General features: G+C 48.9%; 1 protein-coding gene across 1 annotated transcript in view; it reads left to right on the forward strand.

Annotated features, from left to right (window-relative positions):
* Positions 1–2,069: 2,069 nt before the first annotated feature.
* The window catches only part of GRIN2A (glutamate ionotropic receptor NMDA type subunit 2A), a gene marked incomplete at its 3' end in the record, with an annotated part of 327,135 nt that continues 308,823 nt past the window's right edge, over positions 2,070–20,381 (forward strand). Inside the window, exon 1 of the mRNA XM_084250771.1 lies at positions 2,070–2,552. Coding sequence (XP_084106897.1) covers positions 2,139–2,552 — 414 coding nt within the window. The 5' untranslated portion in view covers positions 2,070–2,138. The remainder of the gene's footprint in view (positions 2,553–20,381) is intronic.

Below are 20,381 nucleotides of genomic sequence, written 5' to 3' on the forward strand. Positions count from 1 at the left end.
GGGCTGGAGGGGGCGGCGGGACCGCCAGAGGGTCGCTGCGTGGGAATGATCGCACCTCCCTCGGGGATCCGGGGCCGCGGGAGCCCGAGTCCTTCCCTCCCCCTCTCCTCCTGCCGGCTCATCGCAAACTCAGCCAGGCCCCCCATCCCCCATCCCCTCCTCCCCACCCCACCCCCCGCCCCCCTCGCTCGGCAGCTCCTGGCCGCACAACTCCCAGCAGCCGGCGCCGGGGAGGTGGTAGGGGGTGAGTGTGGAGGTGCCCAGGGAGCTTCTCGTGGGTGGCCAATCTGGGGCTCCCGCTCTCCTGCGCGCCCCAGAACAGAGCTCTCCACATGGGCCAGGGGGTCTGAGCATCCGCACTGTGGGCGTCTCGGCCCCACAGCTTCGGTTTCCCCTCTCAGGTTGAGCCCCCTGCGCGCACAGAGGGGCCGCGAGCCTTGCAGACCGCCCCGGCCCCCTCCCCGCCCGCCCGTGGGCTGACCCCGTCTCTCTGTTTCTTCTCCGCCCTGGCAGAGCCCTGCTGCAGAGCCTCCGGCTGGGATAGCCGCCCCCCGTGGGGGCGATGCGGACAGCGCGGGACAGCCAGGGGAGCGCGCGGGGGCCGCAGCATGCGGGAACCCGCTCAACCCGGTGGCTGCTGAGGCGGCCGAGATGCTAGTGCGCGCCGCGCGCCCCACTGCATCCTCGACCTTCTCTGGCTACAGGTACGTCCCGGCGGGAGACCTGGGCTCGGCGGGTCGGGGATGAGGAAGACTTCACCGGAGGGAGAGCGGGAGGAGAATCGGGGATGAGAGCGAGCGGGAGAGGGAGCCCCGGTGGCGAGGCGCGCGAGGAGCACCAGGGGGCGCTGCGGTCCCGCGCTGCGCCCTGCTCCCCGGTAGCGCGCCTAGGCCGGGGCGAGTTAGCCCCAACTTGCCCAGGCTTCGGCGGGGCCCGGCCCGAGGGGCGCGCGCTTGTGCACGCGTGCACGACAGCGCTGGTTTTAGGGACCGCATTCCTGCTCCCCCCTCCCCCCGAGCGCGTGCGTTTACCACCTGAGGACGTGTGCGGACTCGGGATGGCCGTGGGCACTGCCGGGGCGGCCTGCGGCTGTGCGCAGAATTGCGCGCGTGCCTGTGAGGTGCGCAGCCCACCGCCCACGTGCACCTAAGACTTGGCGACGGGACCCGAAGTGGAAAGACCGGGAGGGGCTGCACCGTTCACGTCTGTGGGAGAGCTTCTAGGGCGCCTACTCCCCCCCCCGCCCCCCACGCACGTTCTCTGCCAGCTCCCACGCGCTGGCCCGCGGGAGGACGCGCCTCCTCTCCGGAATTCTGCATTGCACACGGCACGCGTGAGAGAGGGTGTGTGCGCGCGCGCGCGTGCGTGTGCACGCGGGGCTGTAGGGGGCGGGTCCGGGGTCTCCAGCAGTTGAGTGGAAACTGCTTTAAGGCCGCACCGCCCGAGGTGGGGCCGGCCCTACGTTCCCCTGGGTACCTTGAAGTCTGGGGTGCATGAAGGGGAGCCCTCACTTCCGTACGCCTGGGGTGTACCTTGCAGGCGAGGAGCAGGGTCTGCCGCGGTGCCGCCTGGAGTCAGGTCGGTGCCGCACCCCGGGGACTCGGAGGGGGCGGGGCCGGTCCATTGCTCTGCACCCGAGCAGGTGCGCGGAGTCGGGAGCCTCCTGCTCACGCCGGGGCTAGTCCGTAGTTGGCAACACGTGAGCAAGGGGCGGGGCCGCTAACTTGGCCCGCGCTAGCCCGGGAGGAGGGTTCGCCCGGGGTGCCCGAGGTCCCAGGCGGTGGTCCGCAGCCAGCTTGGGGGATGCGATGGGAGATGTGGGCAGAGTCGGGGATGGAGAAGAGGCTGGCGACGGGAAGTGAGGAGGCTGGCCGCGAAGATGGACTTGGGGACCGAGATGGAGAATTAGCAGGGACTGGAGTTGTGGACGGAGTTGGAGACAGGTCGAGGGATGTGGACGGCGTCGGGGCTGGGGAAGGAGCGAGTGATTCCGGCAATTGGCGCTGCGCGCGCGGGGACGGGTTCTCACCTGGTTCCAGGAGCGAGGGACCGGGCCGGTAACCCTGGTCCCCTGGAACCGTGGCGCGCAGCGGCCTTGACGCTCCCTCTCCGCCTTGCAGGGACCGCAAGTGGCGACTATGGGCAGACTGGGCTATTGGACCTTGCTGGTGCTGCCGGCCCTTCTGGTCTGGCGCGGTCCGGCGCAGGGTGCGGCTGCGGAGAAGGGTCCCCCGGCGCTGAACATCGCGGTGCTGCTGGGTCACAGCCACGACGTGACAGAGCGCGAACTGCGAAACCTGTGGGGTCCGGAGCAGGGGGCGGGGCTGCCCCTGGACGTGAACGTGGTGGCGCTGCTGATGAACCGCACGGACCCCAAGAGCCTCATCACGCACGTGTGCGACCTCATGTCTGGAGCGCGCATCCACGGCCTGGTGTTTGGAGACGACACCGACCAGGAGGCCGTGGCCCAGATGCTGGATTTTATCTCCTCGCAGACTTTCGTCCCCATCCTGGGCATTCACGGCGGCGCGTCTATGATCATGGCTGATAAGGTAAGGCCGAGGCCAGCATGCTAGGACTGCGGTGCGCTCTCGGGTATCTGTCTGCAAAGGGGTCCTGTCCCCTGACCCTGGTGAGAACCAGGACCTGCCTCTCCAACCTGGAAGTGAACAGAAATGTCTTTTGTCTTGGTTCTGAAAGTGCGGCACTCAGGGCCACGTGGTTGTGCAAGGAAGAACTTGGCAAACACAGAAGTGTGATGGGGTTGGGGGGAGCTTGGAGACGTCCCCCCTGGGACAGGGAGGGGAGCCTGCACATACCTGAAGCCAGGGTGGTTCGTGTTCCCATAATGTTTGCTTTACTTGACTGTGTGGAAGAAAATGTCCATGCTTTTCCTTTTGTGATGAGCAGCTAGAACGCTTTTAAAAAATCTTAAATATGGGTACGTTAAGTGTTTAGGTAAAGCACAAAACCACCGAGAAATGTTGTGCTTCTCAGACTCTGCAGTTAGGGAACAGGAGTGGAAAGTTTGAGAAGCCCTGGGCTGGAGCAGGCAGGAGAACCCATGGGGTCTCCTTCCCCCTCCTGGAGCCAGGGGGAGTGGTCGGAACTGTCCACAGACTGGGGTCATGGGGTGTCTGGCGTTTTCCTGCCTGTCCCGTGGGCTGGGCTGACCCCGGCTCGAAGGCCCTCTGATGCAGGGGCTAGCTCTCAGGATGGGTTTGGGTAGGAAATTAGTGTCAGAAGAAGGAAGCGGGTGTCCACATCTCTTGACTTGGGTCTTTCTGTGGAGCAGCGGGGAGCATTGTTTGGTGGAAGGAGAGAGACTTGCAGATTTGAGGGAGAGGCTTGGAGAACCTGGTCAGAGAATGTGAAGTGGAGGGGGGTGGGGGAAGGTCAGAAGGGAGCAGCAAAATGAAGAATGAGATAAAAGGGAAAGAGATTGGCATTGTGGGTGCAGCAGGAAAGGATTGGGGGGCCGGAGGGAGAGGAGAGGGTGTAATGTGTTGAGTCCCAGTCTCGAGACCTGGGAGCACGTCCCTTCGATAGCAGGAGACATTCTAATGGGGCCGGCAGACATTGGTTACAGCGCTCTCCTTCTGATGCTCTCCAGGCATGTTATTATCCATCAAATCAGATTCTGCCTCTGCTTCTGCCTCAGCAATTCCCACCAGCTCCTTTGGGAATCGTATTAATTCTTTCAGGTCTCCTGGGCTGCAGCACATTCAGCCCAAGTTCACCACAGATGTGGTAGCTTATTAAACATTCATTTTAAGTGGTTTGCAGCCTAGCAGAATTCCTGTGTGTGGCTGAGCATTTTCCTGGCCACCTCTCCATTTGGGGGGAGCTCCTTTCTGGGATGAAAAAAGTAGGCAAGAGCTTTGCCAGACCACCCACATAGAAGCCGTTTCAGAACCGGAAAGGGCCTGGAATCTGTAAGAGCATCCTTTAACTTCCAGATGCGTGACTGAGACCCACCAGGACCGCCTGGTGGGTGATGGAGCTGGCTCGTGGGTTTTCTGGTCCCAAGCTCTGAACTCACTTCCACCAAATCCAGCCCGTCCTTTCACAGTGGCGTTCCATCTTCAGGAGGGGCCAGGAATGAATGCCATAGCTCAGAGGTGGGGCATGGAGAGGAGTGCCTAAGGCATGACCAGCCTCTGTCTGGTGAAAAGCAGTTTCCAGCAGGGACTAGGGTGTGATTTGGGGACTAGGGTGTGATTTGCCCATCTCCACACCCTTTTGAAGTTTTGACCAAAGGTGCAACATACATAAAGCAGAAGCTATGCTGCAGATGAAATTTCTGGAATGACAAGGGGCCCAGCACAGTCACTGAACTGCAGAAGGTGGAGGGAGGGTTAAATCGGCAGGTCTGACTAGGTCCTTCCTTTGGGTCTGAGCCGGCAGGTATGTGGCTCATACCTGACCTGACTTACCCTCCTGCTGTCAAGAGAGAAGCAGGACGGGCAGGTGGGCTGGTGTGGAGCATCCCCCTGATTTGCAGGGGCCCTGTCCACTAGCAATGCCAGGCAGCGACCAATACAGCCAGCAGCTGCTCCTCCCTGGAAGGGGCATTAGAAAGGGAGTTTTGGGGAGTCGAGGGGCTGGGGTGGAGGCATCCAAATGTCTTATAGAAGGAAACTTCCTTATGGGGATTGGACCAAAGTGTGACCCCACTAAGAGTAAGGAAGGAGAAGGGAGCTAGGCCGGAGGAAGATGAGATAAAGGACCTTTCGTAGAAGGCAAGATTTGGGGGAGATTTAAGAGGGAATGGTGAGGAGAGGAAGGAAGGGGAGGGCGGCTCATGGGGGTAAGGACCCCCGTCGTGACAGCGCGGCTCTCCAAGTTGGTCTCAGTGGCAAAGAAGGCAATGGAGTTTGTGTTGGGGCCCCTCCCTGTTGGACCCTGGGTTTGTCGGGGGGCAGCGGGTACAGGTGATGTTGAGAGGAGCAGGGCTCAGGGGTGGTATTTGGAGAACCCGGATGTGTTATTAAAAGCAGGCCGTCATCCGAGAGGCCAACAGCCTGCCTTCCCCAGGAGCGTACCCCATGCCACCCGCTGCCTTGGAACTGAACCCCGAGGACAGTTTGTTTGGCTCTAAAGATGCTGTCCTGGGCTGTTCTGTTTGAGACTCTACTTGCTGGGTTGGGGTGTCAGTGGTGCTCCAGCCCCAGAGTCTGAATCTCCTCACACTAACCGGGCCGCTCTGTCTCCTCCTAAGATGCTCACTTGGTAAAGCCCAGATTGGTCACTGATAGTGCCCCCCCCCCAGAAGAATGGTAGGTAGTGTGATTATCAGTTAAGACTGAACACACACGTGCACACACGCACACACACACACACAGGCACGCAACCCCATCCCTTTCCCTTTCCCTCAGTCTACTTCTGACCTTTGGAAAAAAGAAGAAAGCCTTATAACAATCAAAACATGTCAAGTGACAGATTTTTGCGGTGGTAATTTAATTTACAATGGAGATGCTAATTTTTGCTTCTCTCAGTGGGTGGTCGTGCAGTGTGATTAATTTAGAGTCGGAAGGAATGCTTGATGTGGAGAAAGTTCTAGTCTTCTCTTGGTTTGGTCATTTTGATCCCACCCAAAGGCAATACCCTCTGCTTGCTGAAAGGACCCCAGTAAACTCAACATCTGCTCTAGACCTTTAGGTTCTGCCAGGGGTTCCCCCTTCCCCTCCGTGTCCTTCCCTGCTCGTTGGGGGGGGAGGTAAGCCTGAGATTTCAGCGGCATCTGTCCCTGTAGGCTACTGCTGGGATTTTGCTCTCTGTGTCAAGTCTATGCATCACTCATCTCCTTTACTAGAGTGGAAGCTGCTGGAAGTCAGGCTTTTTACAGTATGTTTATGTGTATGTGCGAATTTGCAATGTCAAATGTGTATCCTCCACAATTTATAAAAATGTCTTTTCACTGAAGAGCACTTAGAAAGTACATTGAAGTTTAAAGAAGAAATAAAAATCTTCCTTTAAATCAGATCACTGGGAGTAAGCACTGTTGGCACTTGATTCGGTCTCCTCCAAAGCTCTGTTGTTACCGGTGTGAGTTCTGGACGCTGCTTGTTTATGATTTTGCTGCACTTTACAGGCTTGGGCTTTCTTAGAAGAGCTGAGGTGTTCTTTTTTTTTTTTTAAGATCTTTTTTTTTAAAAAAACCCATTTATTTATTTATTTATACAAGCACTGGGTACAGTCAGAAGCGCGGGAGGGTGAGAGAATTCACCAGAGCCAGAGCGGGGAGCAGAACAGGCAGACTGACGAAGTACACTGCTGAGGGGAGCAGCGGGCAGCAGGAGAGGTCTGTGCACCATGTGGGACCCTTGCCATGTGGGACCCTTGCTCGGTGGCCGGGGATCGAACTGGCGCTGCAGAGGCCGTGGGCAGCTTCGCAGCCCAGCGCTCAACTGCTGCGCCACCGGGAAGGCACTAGAGGTGTTCTTTAATTATGAAAAAGCTATGGCCATTTTCTGTTGGATATTATCTCTATTCTTCTGGAGCTATTTTTTATATACATGCATATGTACACATATGTAGTTTCTCAACTATATGTACTATGCACATATACATATTTTCTAAATTAATTCTTTATATACCTTAACTTAAAAAAGAACACTTTTTCCTATTTTTATTTGAACTTGGTTTATTATTTTGCCTATTTGTTGAATTTTTAATTTCAACAGTGGTTCTGTTTATTTCCAAGATGAGTAATTGGTCCCTTTTCATTACCTTCCTGGTTTTTTTTTTTTTTTTTTAATATAAAGCTTTTCTTACTTTGTGGATGTCAGCCCCTCCACTGTCTCTCCAGGATTTAAAAATCACATATGATAGAATCCTCTCTGGTTATCTATCATCTTTGTTTCTTCAGGTTTGAATTCTTCCATGTTGTGGAGTCTGACGGTGGGATGCCCTTATCTGTTCTCATTTTTGTTCGTGACCTTCTTTTCAAGGCAGTTGTATGATTTCTTCTGCCCTGTATCATAGGGCTATGCACTTTTAAACTAGAGTTCATGTGAACAGCTCAGCCCCGAGCTTTCTTCTTGCTCTGTACGCTATGTGGTAGAGGCGTGGGTCCTAGGCTCCTGAAAATAGGCAGGGGCAACCTTTTTGCCTGGGACTCTGGGTGTATGGAGCCGATGTTTCAACCCCATTCACAGCAAGCAGCGTGGCTCTAGGTCCAGGTCTGTCCCAATCCCTGGGTGTCTGTTGGGACCTCTGCCCCCGAATATCACATGGGTGCTGCCACCCATCCCTTGGATAGCATGGCTTTAAGTTCTGCTTGAAATTGTAGAGTCTCATGTTATGATTCAGATCTTTGTAGGGAGTTCTCTCTTTTAAGTCAGTGATTCCCTTTTTCATATTTCAAAACAGAACTCTGAAAATTAAAAATATATGAAAATGTACCCATAAATTCTGTCTTAGGAGCAGAGGAGAGAGGTTACTGAGTGTGTTTACTCTAATTCTGACCCAAGTATATCACACTATCTCCTTTTGTTTATTTCAGACTCGATGAGATATTCTTGGAATTTTCTTTTGTCGCTAAATAGATTTCTCAAACATGATTATAAAGGCTGCAGAGTATTGTGTCTATACCACAATAATTTGAACAAGCCTTCCATTTCATTTCCAGCTCTAGTAAGCTTCTTGCTGGTCTACCTGTGCGTTCATTTTGGCACCTTGCACTCATCTTGCTTTTTGCATTTGTCACTTGATGGATTTTTTGTGGTTTGAATGAATCAAGTCATTGGCTTCCATGCCAGCTCACTGCTGTTTCCAGAAGTCCTCACCTCATTGGGGTTCAGGGCTCCCCATGCAACTTTGTTCCTTCCGTGCTGACTTCCTAGGTGTGAGCCAAGTCTCCTCTTCTCTCTTGTGGGCAGGTAATTACTAACTGTCCTGGGGATTAGCAGAAATGGGGAGTCCATACAAAAGGCCTGGTAGTGCTGCTGAGTAATCGCTCTTCAGGGGAGGTGGAGTTGGTAGCTTCTTGTAACTCAGCAGCTCTGGATTCTGGATGTGAGGGACAGGCCTTCCATGGAAGCTCATGGAAAGGTCAGACACACATGTTGGAATGTTAGAGGAGCTCACTCCTCTTAGCAGAGAGGCTCCGGGTATTTCCTGAGAGGGCGGGAGGCCTGTCTGTCTTTTCCACAAGGCATATCAGATGCAGTCATCGACTCCTCCTCATACAAGTCATCGGAGAGCAACAGGTGACACCAAGAGGTGTGTGTGGCTTTCTGGGTGGCCTTGGGCTGCACTTGGTCACCCTGGAGCCTTGTGCACTGTGATCTGGTGGGTTGGTGGGGTGTTCATCCTCTCCGTGTCACCTCACATGGAAAGATGCCTCTCTAGGCAAAGTGAGGGGCAGGGAGAGGGAGAGAGAGAGAGAGAGAGAGAGAGAGAGAGAGAGAGAGAGAGAGAGAGAGAGAGAGAGAGAGAGAGAGAGAGAATGAATCATGGGTAGCAGAGAGTTGAGCGTGGAGGCTTCTGATAAAGTCATTCTGAAAACAAGAGGTTGCACTGTCACTAACTGGTGCATTTTGTTCTGCAAACCCCCTTTATGAAAATGAATCAGTTGCCAACATTTTAAAGTAAGAGGACATTGCAATTAAAAAAACCAAAAAACAAATTTTGTACTGCTTTGAAGAGATCAGAAGACCTGGTAGCATTGGGCCCAATTTTCCTTGGGGACCAGCTGGCTAGAGATAAATGACTCCTTCTGCTCCCCAAGATGGGCCAGCCCTCTTCCCTTCTTTAGCTCCCAGCTGGCCCGTTTGAACGGTTTTGTTACCTGTTGGTCCTGAAGGCACTGGGAGTTGAGAGTCCCTGATGCAGGTGAAGAAAATGCCTCGTGGTGGCGAAGAGGGCCTTTGGAGGCTTCTGCTTCTCTTCCAGGGGCTGCTTCTTCTAAGGGGACAAGTTGTGCTGGGCCTGTGGCCACGCTGCTGTGCTTACTCCTGCCATCACCACCATCCTTAATCTGCCGTAGCTCTTTGTGCTTTTGAGCATATAGTTTTTAAATCCTCCTTAACAGAGGGCTCCAGAAAGCTCAGAAAACCTAAGATAAAAAGTCTGAGGACCAGAGTCCATTTCCACAGCAGTGTGATCTTGCGAGAGAACCTTCTCCGTGCTGAACTATTGGCTCTTCTTTTGCAAAATGAAAGTTTGGGACTAATCTCTAAGACCCCTATATGCGCAAGAAATAACTGGCAAGAAGTCTACCAAATTGTGTGCAGTGGTTATCTCTGGGTGGTGGATTGGGGACCTTTTTTAACCTGTTAAAAAAATGTCACTAGAGGCAGATTAATGAATTGGACCTTGAGTTACATTGTCTGGGTGTCAAGTCAGGCTCCCCTCCCCCACCAGCTGGGTTGCCATAGGAATGTTCCTTAATGCTTCTGAGGTGGTGCTTCTTCATCTTTAAAATGGAATGCTATTCCATGGGCCTCCCTGGTGGCACAAGGGGTTAAGATGCAACCTATGAAGCTTTCTGCAGCCACTGCAGCACGAGTTCAATTCCCGGCCAGGGAGCTGACCCACATGTGCAGCAGACCTCTTCTGACTCGCCCACTGCTCCCCTCAGCAGTGTTTTCAGTCTGTCTGCCTGTTCTGCTCCCCACTCTGTCTCTGGTGAATCCTCTCACCCCCCACACCTCTGGCCTGTACCCCAGTTCTTGTATGCATAAATAAAGCTTTAAAAAAATGGAATGCTATTCCTCAAAGGACAAACAGTACAGCCACACCATAGAGTATTATACAGCCATAAGAAAGGATGAAATGCAGCCATTTTACTGCAAAATGGAGGGAATTTAAGAGCATTATTTGTAGCAAAGTAAGTCAGAGTAAGAAAAACAAACACTGAGCATTCATATAACAGAATTTGACAGTGTCAAACACTTTCAAAACTAGTGGACACCAACAAACACCCTGAGGGCTCTGAGGTTAAGGGTGGCGGGAGGGAAAGGGACAAAGGAAGAAAATATAAAAGTAAAGTGAGAAAAAAAAATCAAGAGATCAGAAATATAGTATTTTTTTAAAAGGGTCAATAATAGTGCATCCTGCTAGAGTTGTGATTTTTAAATGAGATGCATATGCAGTGTGTAGGTCAGTGCTGGGTCATGATACATACTTAGATTATGCTGTTGTTGTTGTGTCTATATTTTATACTTTTATATTTTTTCCAATGTACAGGTATTGTTTACTAACCAGACAAAATGATGAAGGGTGATGTGGAGGCACAAGGGCACCCCTGGAAAAAGCTGGGAACGCCTCCCCTAGAACCCTTAAACGTGGAGGGTCTAGCATGAAATGATTCACTTTTCTTGACTGGGACAGCTAGGAATTTCCTCTGAGTCCTCAGGGCTTGCCATGAGCTTTATCCTGGAAAAGTGAAGCTTAAATGTGGCTGATGGTGATGTGATTGTAAGACACGACTGTCTCAGTGAACTTCTCAGTAAAGAATTCCCAAGTGGACCCCAAATCTACATGGGGTTTAAGCCTTTGGTGTATGAACAGATAGAGTTCTCATTTTATCTCTCCCAAGGGTTCAGTAACTCAGCAATAGCCCGGGGGCCCTGGCAGCCCCAGAGATATTTAGTTCAGCCATCTTTGTGTTCTTATTCTTTTGCTCTTATTTATTGTCCTTGCAAGTTGATGATTATGAACCCAGTTGGTTTGGGGAAGGGGCCTAGATTCAAGAAGGATGATAGATGCTGATATTACTGTTTTGGTTGTCTTAATGAAAATGATTTAGATGTTGGAACTAAAACTCAAAAACATTTTTCCAGATGGAAATGCTGCACCCATACTACAGACAGCACTGGAGGATTTAAGAAGAGTCTGCACTCTTGCAGGAAAGGGGAGGTGTGGCTTTCTAGCTCACTTGAGATTGAGGTTTGCAAGGGTCATGGTCTGATGAACTGGCTACTGACTCTGGCCCATCGATGCATTCATACTTCACTTCACCAGCACAGTAGTTTGAAGTGCTTAACTTTGATGTCTTTGGATTAGATGTGCGTTTTCAAGGTCACTGTGGCCAACCTCTGCTCCCTGTTATTTCACATCTAGCCTGAGTCACACATTTGTGTTTAACTACATGGTCTCTGCAAACATTTGATATTGTAACCTCAATACCAGAGTTTTTGTTTATTTGCTTGTTTGTTTTGCACTGACCATATGCTCAGCATACTCTAAGTGATGATGTGGCTCTTTAAAAAGCTAGTCATTTGTAGAAATATCATGTCCAAATCAAGAATGCTGATAGCTCTATTCTACCTTTTTCTATTGTTAGGAACATTTTCAGATGCAACAAATATTTGACCAGCAGTGGCTTCAACCACTAGGACGTTAGTTTTCTGTTTAACAAGGTTAGTGATTAAATAACCCATCAGGAACTCAGGTTATTTTGTTTTTTTACTTTGCCTTCCTTAGCTGCCGGTTCATTTTGATCACAAGATAGCTGCTCCTGTTCCAGCCATCACATCTTCACAAGCCAACGTGAAAACAGGAATAGAAGGGAAAGAAGCTTTTTAAAAGGTCCTCTCTCCTTTCACTGGTTAGCCTTCCATTGTCTTTCACTGACCAGAATTGGGTCCCATGCCAACACTTTGAACATCACTGGTAGAGATTAATGATCAAGATTCTTCTGCAAGGATAGATGATTGTTTCTAGAGCAAGATTTGCTTTTTTAGCAGAGGTGTAAGAGCAATGGTTAAGTGGCAAGCAGGTGATATCTCCAGCAACATTACTGCTAATTATCTGTGGACTTGACTTAGTCCTGGGGGGTAATATTTAAAACTGGATATTGAAAATGGCAGTGTGTCCAGAGGAAGGGCCTCCAGGACTGTGTAGGATTTAAATGATCTGTGATAAGAGTCTCAGAAGAAATATACAGGGACATTCAGCCTGCAGCCTGGAGCAGAGAAATCTCAGAAAGGATAGGAGAGATATGTTCAAATACTGCACAGGCTGTTGGGGTAGGTGATTTAGTCTTAACTTTTTATTGTTGTTGTTATTTGGGGCATAGAACTGAGCAGGGGATGAAATTACAAGGAGTAAAGTTTCAGCTTGATGTGAGGGATGTGCTTTGGCAATTAAGTCTCTAACAGAAAATGGTGATGTCTCATAGGATGTGCGTGTCTCTCGGACTGACTGAGCTGGGGGCTGCTGCCTGCCTGCCAGGTAGCATGGAGGGTTGCAAGACTGGAGGAGTCACCTCTGAGGTCCTTCCTAACCCAGAGACTCTGCACCTCTCACAACCCTGAACTTTACTTTTTTTAATCTGTAAGGCTTGGTACTTTCAGCCCTTGGATTTGGCTGAAGACTAATATCCTCACTTTCTCCAAGAGTGTGAGTAATTCAGTGTAAATTCGCCTGGCATGGGGGAGGAATTTATGATCCCTGCATCACCTCCCCAAATCCCCAAAGGACTTGGCATCATCCTGAAGGGTAGATGATATTTGAAAGGCAAAAACCTATGTATCTGTGTCAACTCACATACACATTTATAAATACAAACATAAGTAGGTCAGCCGGCATCGTATTTACTAGTGAATGTTTCTGGCCAGAAACACATCTATGGACGATGATGTCTGGAATAATTGCCAGCTTCTCTAAATGGCAAGTTTTTGTAATTATATCCAGTTTACCATGATTACTTCTTAAAGTATACTGACATTTCTGCACACCTTACAGTGGCAGCATGTTTATATATGAGGGGGGTACATAGACCCCCCCCCTTTGATTTTTCTGTTGGCAAATTATCCTTTTTGTGTCTGTTTTGTTCTCCTGCCTTTTGACCATTTGCTTGTGGCAAAACTGCCTGTACTATTATTCTCTATGCCCCTCTCGCATCCCCCAAGGAAAAATGAAACCTGAAATTGGTTTCCAAAGGCTTTGTCTTGCCATTCAGATTTTACAACTTACCAAGTGATGGGAATGGATATGTTCTTTCTAATTATTTAGTTATTGGAAATAGGTAATCATGTACAGAGTTAAGAAAACTCCAAATGATAGAATGAAGCATTCAGAGAAAGAATGTTTGCTCTATTAATCAGAGCCTGAGATGCCCACTGCTGTCTTTGGAGAGGTCTGTGATACTTGTGTGAGGGGAGAAATAGTAATGAGGCTGGTAGTTTGTTTCCATTTGCCATGTCCACTGAAGTTGCCATGTTGCAAGGATCCCTTCCCTTTTTAAATCTCACTGACATGAAAGAGGTTAGTCCTTTTCCATTGGTCCCTAGCTGTGTCTATTTTGCAAAAACAATGTGGAAACTCACTCATGTGCCTTCTGAAAACCTCAATGCTAGGTCTGTCCACATACTCACCCAAGGAATTTAAGATAATTTGGGGTTATTTAGGGGAGTGAAATGACCACTTTATACACTGCTGAGAGCTGTGAGTCTGCCCCAGAGGAACACACGCTCATAAGCTGCACTCAAGATTATGTGCAATTTCAGGGGTTCACAGACTCTCTGGAACCCATCCAAGATCTCAGAATGAATGTATTTATTGGTTTTTTAATGTGTTCATTCTTCAAAGATTTATTGAGCTTGTCCCTTGTGTCAAAATGTTCTGTAGAAATATCTGGTCAAATTATTTGCTTTGCTGGAACTTGGAATCTAATTGGAGGAGACTTGCAACTAAAACCCAGCGATGCACGTGGGACTGGCATAGTTCAGAGGCCTGGGGACATGGGAGGGGGGGTGCCTCATTCTATGCCAAAGACTATGCCCCAGAGGCCTGGAATCCACAGTAGAGCTGGACCACTCCTGACCTAGAGAGGCTGGTGTCCTGAGTGCCTGCCCCTGCAGGTTGTCACCCAGTGTGGCTGGTGCAGCGCGGGTGCAGAGACGGCTGACCTGGGGGCACCTGATGCCCACAGTCCAAGCCTTTCTCTCTCTTGCCGAGTCCTCTAGGCTGCCAGGCCTGGGTGATGCTGTGATGGCTCCAGGACAGCGCTTCTCACCATCAATACATTGAGCTTTTTGCCCATTTCTGCTTTGTTGCCACAGAGGCTGAAGGCCTCCTTGCTCCATCTTGTCTCTTCCAAGTGAGGGAACTCCAGCCAGAAAGAGCCAGTGGCATTTGCCTGTCCTGAATGTCGGTTCCAAGGGCTGAAAAGACCCCATATTTTCCATGTGAATTGTTTTTAATGTTAAGATATTTGTAGGGCTGAGGAAATATCCTTCAACAGCTCTGGTTTGAACTGTGAGGAGCTCCTCATAGGTTGATTTTTTTTTTTCAACAAATGCAGCTGACTCTCCACATGCCCCAGTTCAACTAGCCTTGGGTGTCTGTCGTTTGACTCTATAGATCTGAAGGGCCAACTCTAAGGGGTTTGAGTTTCTGAGGACTTGCATATCTACACAGGTTACCAGTGTGGCTGGGAAGTCAGATACGTGTTTTTCCATTGCATGGGGTTGGTCCTTCTAACCCCGGAGTTGTTCAAGGTCAGCTGTCAAGTGTTGGTTCACTTGAGCAAATGGAGCCAGAACCTTGGGAAGAGTGTGTTGAGCTGTAGAAAAGGACAGGCTGGCCGGGATCTGGTGCTGGCTGGTGGGCATAGCTCCCACCTGTAGTTCCCTGGGTAATGGCTTCAACTTCATGGTCAAATTTTACTTTAGTTGGTAGTTATCGGTTATTGTCATTAGTGCTTGTTTCTTTCTTCTTCTTCTTTTTTCCCCCAGAGCTCTTTGGCAACATTAAGAGAAGCAATATTATCAAGGTAAATTTCAAATACCCACAAAATTAGAGAGAAACACGGTTAGCCTCCAACGGTTATTAACACATGATCACATTTCTTGTTTCATCTGTCACTCGAGCCCCCATCACTTTAAAGCAAATCCCAGATATCATTGTGCTTCATTTGTAAATGTCAGTATCTATCTCAAAGAGATAAGGATCTGCAGGATTGTTAAAAAGAGAACATAACCGCCTCTAATATAAAAGTAGTCTGATGAATGCACGCTTTACAGGATTTGTGAGATACAGAGAAGTATAAAGAAAATAAAAATCACTTTTGATCTCACCATCTGCAAACAACTGCTGTTAACATATTGGCATATTTTCTTCTTTTTTTTCTACACCTTAGATACAAACACACACACATAGGCATCCTGATAGTGCACGTTTGTATAAGGCTTTTAATTTACTTAAAAATTTATCATGAGTGTTACAAATCATTTGGAAACACGTTGGTTGGGGATGTTTTCCATTCAATGGACACATCATAATTCGAAAATTTAGATTTCTTCCAATTTATTGCTATTGAGACAACATTTCCGTCAACATCTTTGTCATGAAATATCTGAATTGCAAGTTATTGGGTTTGGATTGAATCCTTTGTCTGAAATTACTGGGTCACTGTGCATGAAGAATTTTAAGGTTCTTCCTATATGTATTGCTAATTGGTTTCCAGAACGATTGGTCTGCTGGTGAGTGCCAGTAGCTTTGTTAAAGTACCTCTGCTACCTAATTCTGGCCAGATCTTGAAACAATTTTTTTTTTTCAAATTGTCTGAGTAAAAATGTTATCTCATTGTTTAAATTTGCATCTCTTTTATGGCACCTGCTGTGAAATATATTTTAATTTAGTCACACTTTCTTTTCCCTTGGTATTGCATGTCTTAACCTCTTTGATATTTCCATTGTGTAAATGGAAAACCTCAGAAAATGACGGATTTCAATATAAAGTACAATGGAATCATTTGAATTTCTAAAAAATCATAAATATTTTGAAGCCTGGCAGGGAATTCTCCGATTGTTCATTCTTAGTCACCAGGCGTTGCTCAGCCGTTGTGTCTGTATCAATGTTGTTTCACAAATCACCTCAACATGTAGAATTTCCCAGCGGAAAATCATTTTGTGGCACTTGGACAATTGTGATTTGCCGGGCAGGGCGGGTGAGAACCGAGTGCCTGTGGGCCGCAGACGTGCCTATGTGACTTAGTGGGCCTGCGGGGCTGCGGAACCAGGACCCACGGTTTCTCCCTTTCTCTGGAAAAGCGGAGGCAGGATGAGGGTGAAACAGGAAGAGCCCTGCCAGCTGAGAGGGACTTGCCAGTTTCAGTGGCAGGGGTGGGAGCAGGAAATGGGTTTTAAACAAAAGCAGGAAGGATTTAGGGGTGATATTGACAGAAGCAGCCTTGGGGTTCTTATATAGGGAACCCATCCCTAGAATGTTTGCTCCCCCAGTGGGGCCCCCCCTTTCATATGTAGCGATCCTAACCCCAATGTGATGGTGTTAGAAGAGGTCCTTTGGGATGTCATGGAGTCCTGAGGGTGGGCCCCTGTGAATGGGTTCAGTGTCCTTAAAACAGAGCCCCGAGGACCCCTGGCCCCTCTGTGAGAAGAGGTCCATCTGGGGACCAGGAGGCGGGCCCTCACCAGATCCTGATTCTGCTGGCACCTTGAGCTTGCCTTCCAGTCTCCAGGACTCAGCAGCCAGGGGACACCGATAGGGGGCGCGTCTGGTAAGCCTGTGCTGGAGAGCAGGTGTGCCCCGTGGCCTTCTCTCTGAGCCTTCGCTTAAAAAGTCACACTGCTTATAAAGCTCATCTCCTAGTGAAACTGTTGGTGGTGAGGCCAAAAACATTGAAAAATGAGTTCTATAGAAGTGTCCATTTTTCCTTCCCCAGCAGTCAAGCAAAAGTAATGCTCTCAGAAGTTTGACTATATTTATTCTCTGCACCCCCGTCGGGCTGGGTCATGTATGCCTCTTTGAGAATCCTGGGAGAGTGTGTGCTTTGAATCCAGATGATGCAAAAGTTGATTTTAAAGAAGCAATTAAGGTAAAGTAAGGTTATAATTTTGGTTAAAATGGGCCCTAATTCCACATGGTTTTGTCCTAGGGAAAAACACTTAATCCCCCTGAGCCTCAACATCCATATCTATAAGGTGGGTTGATAGCAATGTGAATCTTGGGGTGAATAGTCATTTGTGCAGAGTGTGAGGTGCACCCCTGGGCATGTAAAGTGGCCAGTGCTGTGTGAGCACTGTTCTAATACAAGTCCTTTCTCTGTGTGGGTGCTTCTCATCCTCACAACAGCACCGTGAGGCAATGATCATTATTATTTCCCTGTGCCTCCAGTTGTAACAACTAAAATGTGCCCCATCCCTGCTCCCTGGGGGGACACTGTTTGAGGCCCATGGCTCTGTTTGGAGGTCCGATCATTGTGTGATCCTATCTGAATGAAAGGTGCTTAACAAGGCAGGTCTTCACTACACTTTCGGCTCCATGTCCTGTAAAATCTTTAGATCTATACGTAGATGGGCGTCGGTTGGCTTTTCTATCATCTAGATGGTGTCTGCTCCCCTCTTTGGGCGCCAGTGTAAGGACCAGTGGGACTCTGTGCAAGGCTGTTGATACTTGTTGATTTCCCTGGCAGCGGATCAGCACTGCACAAGATTGAGTAAGGGCACTGAGCTTGTACTCACAGGTACTTCATTCACATTCTTTCGAGATGGTGACTCCTGTTGCTCACCCATGGCCTGACTGGCACTTTCTAAACAAAGAATGTGCCAGCACCAGATTCTTCACCAACAGAGTTTTCCTGTCACTCTGGGACCTGGATCGGAAGAAAGAGTTGAAATTCAGGATACCTGGCGAAGAATGTAGAGGAAGAATGAATCAATAACGAGCTTTCTGTTAATGTGGGCAAGTCTCCCAAATACATGGAGATCAAGCTTTATCTCTCACTCTTATTTTTTCAAGATTTATTTATTTATGTAGCCAGAGCTGGGATGTAGGCCAGAGGTGCCAGGGGTTAAGCGGATACACCAGAGACAGAGTGGGGAGCAGAACAGGTGGATCTACTGAAATCCACTGCTGAGGGGAGCAGTGGGGAGACAGGAGAGGTCTGCTGAGCCATGTGGGTCCATCAGCTTTAACATTTTTCTGGCATGGGGTGAGTTTTGTGTGATGAGAAGAGCAGGTTGTGTTGGAAAGATTGGGAACTCGGAATTAGGCAGACCTGGATTGGAATCTGAACTTCAGTATTCCTGTCAAAAAGAGTATTTTATATATGTTAATTGATATGTATTATATATACCTAAGTATAGAATTCATATATTTTAATGCATAGATGAAACAATACATTTATAGTACATCTTTCTTCTTTCTCCTCCTTTCTCCTTCTTTCTCCTCACCTTTCCTCATCTGCAGAATGGGATTGGCTTAAGGTCCATTTCCTTGATAGGGTCTTGGAGGTCAGTATCACTCCTGCCCGGCCGATTGTGATCTGCCCTCCGTCCCTGTCCAGGCAAGACAGGCTCTTCTTCAAAGCATCCCTGGCAGCTGCTCTGCTCAGATATGGTCCTTAGCTGCACCGTGCAGACCCTTCACAGTCCCACCTGCAGTCCCAGCTGCTGGCTTGTCCCAACTCAGGACAGCGTGATAGGAACACAGACAGTAGTAGTTTCCTTTTTTTTTTTTTTTGCCTATGAACATTTGGTACATTTTTTTGTTTGAACACCTGCTTTAAGTTCTTTTGAGCATTTGCCCCAGCGTGGAATTGCTGGGTCACATGGTAATGCTATGCTTCACTTACTGGGGGTTGACCCCCACAATCCTTTTCTTTATATCTTTTTTTTAAAAGAGTTATTTATTTATTTATACAAGCACTGGGTACAGTCAGAAGCGCGGGAGGGTGAGAGAATTCACCAGAGCCAGAGAGGGGAGCAGGACAGGCAGACTGACTAAATACACTGCTGAGGGGAGCAGCGGGTGTGGCAGAAGAGGTCTGCGCACCATGTGGTACCCTTGCTGGCGGCTGGGGATAGAACTGGCGCTGCAGAGGCTGCGGGCAGCTTCACAGCCCAGCACTCAACTGCTGTGCCACCAGGGGAGGCCCCTTTTCTTTATATCTTAAAAGAGAATAAACCCCAGTAAGGGGTGCCCTTCCATTTCCCTGGCTGCTTGGTGGGCTTCTTCCTTTGACATGAAGTAGAATGTACATGAGCACGAGCTCCTCAAACCCTGCCCAGAACCTGTCTCCTCCTGCCTTGTCCTTTTGCTGAGTCCCCTCTCCTTGTCGGTGATGTCCCTGCTTTTCAAGTCCCCACACTAGAAAGAGGAATGGACTTAGCTTGGACTCCCACATGTACAGGCATCTCCTTGCTGGTGGAGACCAGAGCAGCGCTGCCTTTCCTGTGCAGAAGGAGAGGGGGGCCTGGAGACTCAAGACACTGGCTCCTGGTCACAGCCAGTCGGTAGCAGAGCTGGGACTTGGACTCAGGGTTCTTGACTCCACAGCCTGTGTTTCATCCACCAGAAGGATTTCTTAAACTTCAGTCCTTCACAATTTGGTGCTACTGTATCTATTTTTATTACAGTGAAGTACACCTAGTATAAAATTACTAGTTTAACTGTCATAAGCATGCAGCTCAGTGGTATTTCGTGCAGTCACAGTGTTGTGTGACTGTCATCTCTATCAAGTTCAAGAACCCCCTAAGCAGAGACCCCATAACTGCTAAGGAGTCACCCCTCCCCATTCTATTCTTTTCTCCCTCCAACCCTGGAACCACTAACCTTCTTTCTGTCTCTATGGATTTACCTACTCTAGGTAGAAGTGAGTCATATAACATGTGGGGCTTTGTGTTGGCCTCTTCCACTTAGTGTCCAGGGTTCAGGGTCATCCGTGCTGCAGCAGATGTCAACACTCAGTCCACCGAACGGATGGGTAGCATTGTCTGTATCCATCCCTCTGTTGATGGATAGATGTCGTTTATGTTTCTACCTTTGGGCTATGAACATTTGAGGGTAATTTTATTTGTTTCAAATGCTGTTTTCAGTTCTTTTTGACCCAGTTGGGTCATATGGTAATGCTACTCTTAACTCATTGGGGATTGACCTTTTTTTCCCTTCCCCAATATTTCCCCTTACATCTTAAAAGAAAATAAACATGTATAATGGAAATGCTGTGTCACTACCCAAAATGAAACCCAGTTTCCCCTTCCATACACGAAAGGCAACAGTAAACTAACACATAATATCACGCAAATTAAAAAGAAAGTCTCAAAAGAAGACTTAAAAGGAGAAAACACACAGGGCTATTAAACTATAACTTGGTGCTATTTCCTGTTAAGGTTTAGCATAGGATTTTATCCTTAAAAAGGAGATTAGCAAGTGCTTGGGAAGTGTTGAAGGCCTATTAGCACCAAGATGAGACTTTCTCATCAACTAATTGGAAGGATTGACAGAGACTCAGGCCTTCTCTTGCAGTACTTTAATGTGACTTCATGCCTTGTCTTTGTAAGACAAAACCACCTCTAACACCACATCTGGCCCCTGGTTCTGTCCATTCTTCTGCTGCCCAACTCTTGGGCACCCCCTTTCTCTTCATCACCAGGTCATGATCCCCCTTTCACTGGGGCTGTGTC

This window comes from Talpa europaea (assembly GCF_964194135.1).
Source record: "Talpa europaea genome assembly, chromosome: 12".
In the NCBI taxonomy this organism is placed as follows: Eukaryota; Metazoa; Chordata; class Mammalia; order Eulipotyphla; family Talpidae; genus Talpa; species Talpa europaea.